The sequence below is a fragment of the Opisthorchis viverrini genome (assembly GCF_000715545.1).
Source record: "Opisthorchis viverrini unplaced genomic scaffold opera_v5_310, whole genome shotgun sequence".
Lineage (NCBI taxonomy): Eukaryota > Metazoa > Platyhelminthes > Trematoda > Opisthorchiida > Opisthorchiidae > Opisthorchis > Opisthorchis viverrini.
The window spans coordinates 456,008-460,490 of NW_008751966.1; the positions used below are offsets into that span (position 1 = coordinate 456,008).

The window sequence follows — 4,483 nt, forward strand, 5'->3', positions numbered from 1 at the left end:
CTAATCTCTCAAATGAAAGTCCACTGACGCCCATGTATTGACGTACCAATTATATCAGCTGCCGCCTCCAATGCATAACTGTCTCCACAATAATCTAACCAATTCGGTTTATCCTGGTTGTCCCTGCATTTTCAACCCCAGATGAGGTTTCAAGAGAGTTAAATTTGTCAGAGATGACGATGGCGATGACAGTGATGATGCTGATTGCATTCCTATTCACCATACAATATCCACTCGACAATCTTTGTTACAGCATACTTTCTCCTTTGGGTTGTTCTGTGGCGCACCTTTTCTCAATGCCTTTGGGTAATACAATGGTTGCACACAGCCTTCTCACGGTTCTGTTGATTATGGCTGCAAATGCTTATGATAATCGTCTTAACGAGATCAGATCTGTTGATGACTACTTAAATATATGCATGAACGGCACGCATCACAAGAAAGCACCAAGTCCAGAACCGACGGATGATCATATTGTAGGTTTTCCATTTTATTCATTTTTCTACGCCCAATAGTGCACTGATTGGGCATCGATGTCATGCTGCGAGCACAAAACAATGCGAAGTGTTCAGGAATCGCTTCTGTACAATTTCAATCACTCTCACTGCAAACCCATGAGCCCAAAATGCATGGACATGTTCAAAAGAGAGTTATGCTTCTACGAGTGTTCACCGCATGTCGGCCCTTGGCTTGTCAAAACCCGAAGCCGGAGGCGAATGGAAAGAAGTTATCATGTCCCTCTGTGTGAGGAAGATTGCAACATGTGGTATGAGGCTTGCAAGATTGAGGAGACTTGCGTCAGGGATTGGTCCGTTGAATTTGAATGGTCTAAAGGTAAGTGCTTCATTTGTTTGCTGTCTATTGCCCAGTTTATCAGAAAGTTGTTTCACTAAACTAATTGGTTTGAACCCCCTCACCTTTGTCCTACCCCAAGGTTTACTGATCAGTACTTCTGAACAAGTCACTGGGATTTGTGGTATAATCTGAGAAACCCATATCTTCCGTTTAGTCTTCCTCCATCACATTACTTTGCCGGCAGGTTTCTATGCCTTGCACTCCCTGCATTAAGGCTTAAAACTGTATGCAATATTTGGTCAAAGGCAGGTAACTCTGCTCGTTTGCTCCCAATAATGAGTCAAAAAGTTACAACTCAGCGCACTTTACAAAATGACGTCATTTTTACTGGATGAAGTCGCTAGTATTCGCACAGACGTTTCGTGGTCTCACTGTCTACCTCTGAGAGGCTGAGGTGCATACTAGACGGTAGCTCACGGTGAATAGACAATTTTTGATTTCACCAGTCAACTGACCCTGCGGTTTGCGTGCAACTAGAAATAAGGTGCGAAGCGCCAACATTCCGCGTGCTTTCGTCAGTTGCGGACACATTTATGAGACGGATGTGTGGCAGTGTAGGTTAGCTTTTTTCCTGGCACACACTAGGCTAGTTGTCTAGTGTTGACCACTACATCTTCTCGGGTTAGAATTGCCTGACAAAGCTAAGAACGATTTGTATGGACCATATGGATGACCAGTTCCAGTTAGGTATCGACCACTTGACAACTGCGGGCATTGGTAATCGGTTACAGTTTGTGACTGTCTGGCTTGTTCATAACAATTTTTCTGGAAGCTACTGCGCTACTATTTGCGAGGGACTTCAGATGTAATCGCAACCGTAATTGAACTGATAAATAACATACTAGGCAGATGGGTTGAACGAATTCGGACAACAAACCTTCAATATGTGTCATTGAGGCGGAAGTCATTAAAACATTCGGGCTGATGTGAAACGTCATCTGTGGTGCCGACTTAGTTTGATTCCATGGCGATTGTGATTTGCTGTGATCAGCTTTGGATGGAAAACACGTGGATGAATCCTCTTGGGTATGAATATGTTCCTATCAAATCCCACCACATCCGACCAATGAGTGATCCCCAAAAAGGATATTCCCATTTATTGCAGCCCGCCTCTTTCTTTCGCTTTTGCGCCCAGCAGGTATATTCTAGCGAGCTGTTTTAGTGATTAGGTCCCTCTGAGCTTGTACCGTACGGTTAAATGGATATTTACATTCACGACTACGTTCATATGGGGCTTTTGAGCTATTTTTATTGTCACGGAATTAAGTGCTAATCTTTTTCAACTTGATTTCCAGCTAGTAACAAAACACTTTCATGGCCTGAACACAGTGCATTTTACTTTTGCTTGATATTTACGATGGTTATTATTGGTTCGGTTGGAGAACAGTTGGCCTAGGCCTTCGAAGATCTTCCTCCAGTGTTGTAGTGAAAACCTGTTTGGTGAGGTTTGCTATGGTAAAACATTTGCCAACCGCTGACAGTATCCGTGAAGATGGCCACAGTAGAGGATTGGGTAGACAATCATCTATGTAATGTGACGTGCACTCTGTGTTCTTGATAGTTTCTCCTGTTTTGTTTCTCCAACAGTTTCATTGTTGGTGCGGGTAAATTTTCTATGAATACATTGGTAGTCAGATTAGGTGTGCTGCTGATTGACTTTTGTTTGCAAGAAAAAGGAGTGTTAATTTGTCTCGATTAATTTTAAGCAAACAATCTTATTGAAATGGTTATGCTGTACCTCAGTCCTTCGTTATTTTCTAATATAACAGGTGAAAGCTTGGTTACTAGACTTGGTCGAAGACCTCTTCCCGATCGGTTTTTTACTTGAACCCTGATAATTTTGAGGAGGAAATCCTGTAATATAGTGACTGCATTTCGTTCCAATTCGTCCACTTAGACATGGACTGCTAGCCAAGTTACGGTGGTGCTGACCACCACAGTTTTATTCAGTGACGTTACGTCTTCAACGAGTGAGCACCTACGCATCTGAGGCGATAACCGTCAACAAACGGGTGCAATCGCTGCTGTTTGGAGGATTCGGTCGCATCATGAAGGTGCCACTAAAAGACGTCGAGAATTGTTTGCAGAACGATGGCCTTTGAAAGAGGATGTCTGTGATTCATGCGATTTTCCGCGCAGTCGTGTCTGCTGTAGCGCCTATGTGGCCAGTGAAGAAAGTAAGATGTAGTTTGATAAACAAGTTTTGGTGCAATCGGATATTGGGTATGATCGTACGATGCCCGCGGAATAGACTAGTTTGGATCGCTTCATTCATTGATCTCTCTAGAGAGGCATTCATATAAGCTTTTTAGTTTCACACTCCTTTAATTGTTGGCCACTGATTCCTTCATGTTTTGAACGGATCTTAGATAAATTAGACTCAATAAGTCCACATCTTTCTTTGGGGAATCAGGTATGAATGTGTGTCCATCAACTAGCGCATGCGAGCTATTCTCGGACGTTTACAAAAATGCCAGTGATTTTTGCCACGCGATCTGGGATGGGGGATGGAAAGTGGAAAAGGCCCCTAGGTGCATGCATTTTGTCGCAGTTGATGAACGGTCCAAGGAACACAACCAACGCGTCGCTCGACAAGCAGCCGAAGAAATAATTCGACGATTATCTGGCACCTCTTCAGCTTATTCACAGTTCAGCGGATTAGTCTTTCTCCTATCATCCACAATTCCACTGGTCTTCGGAACCCGTTACTAAGTACAATTTTCCAATACGTGCTTACGGTCATACTCCCATATATGTAGCTTCCGAGTGTTAGTTTCTGTACAATTTCTGTTCCCTGATTCTAACTTTTTATTTCTGACTTGAAAACCTTGGATTCTAATGCTATTCTGCTACACCGCATTGTTTTGCTGAACCCGAAAACGGAACCCACAAAACACGAATTGTGCGAATCTTTGTTCATCTGAAGGAACTCAGCTGTTGTTAAATTCGAAGGGGACAGTTTCGCTGTACCGGCCAATTACTCCACCAATTATGGTGTTCTTTGAGCCTATAACTGCCATGCAGACGGTAACTGAGGTATTATCCACTTTGCATGGTGAACTTTTAATATGGGCCTGTTTAGACGAAGTTCCTGGCTTCACCTCCACATTACCAGTTCTTTAGACAGGCAGAACTAATGACAGGATAACTAGGTAACAAGGTGGCTAATGTCAATTTATATGGGCCGTGGGATAGGCGGATAAACTGGGCGTTGTTACTGAGCTAAGACTCCTTTCAATCTACTGCTTCCGACCCGATGCAAAACACCATCCTTTTCATTTCTTTAAAATTGCTACGAAATGTTAGATTGTCAAAGAAAATCCGGATGTGCGCTGGGGTATGGATTGTACTTTTGTTCACCTCATGAACAAATGCAATAGCCTCAGTCAAATTCCCCTAGGTTTAATGATGTGTCACAACCGATTTTGCACCAGAGCTATCTGATTGATCAGCATCAAGATGAGACTAGTTCGGGTTTATTTTTAGGAAACCAAACACTCTTGCTGTTGGCGTATTTTGACCTTTCTTCATTTGTGAGCAGAGGGAAAACTGCATTAAGTGATTTTTCTACATTTCTCACCCAAATGGCTCAACAAGGCAGTTTTTCTAGTGTATATTTCATTCAGGC

General features: G+C 42.8%; 1 protein-coding gene across 1 annotated transcript; it reads left to right on the plus strand.

Moving 5' to 3' along the window:
* Positions 1 to 266: 266 nt before the first annotated feature.
* On the plus strand, positions 267 to 3,806 carry T265_09838 (hypothetical protein; the record flags this gene model as incomplete). The annotated part of the gene is made up of 3 exons (XM_009176024.1): positions 267 to 476; positions 516 to 834; positions 3,269 to 3,806. 3 exons carry the CDS (start codon positions 297 to 299, stop codon positions 3,565 to 3,567), a joined length of 798 nt encoding a protein of 265 aa, XP_009174288.1.
* Between the last annotated feature and the right edge of the window lie 677 nt (positions 3,807 to 4,483).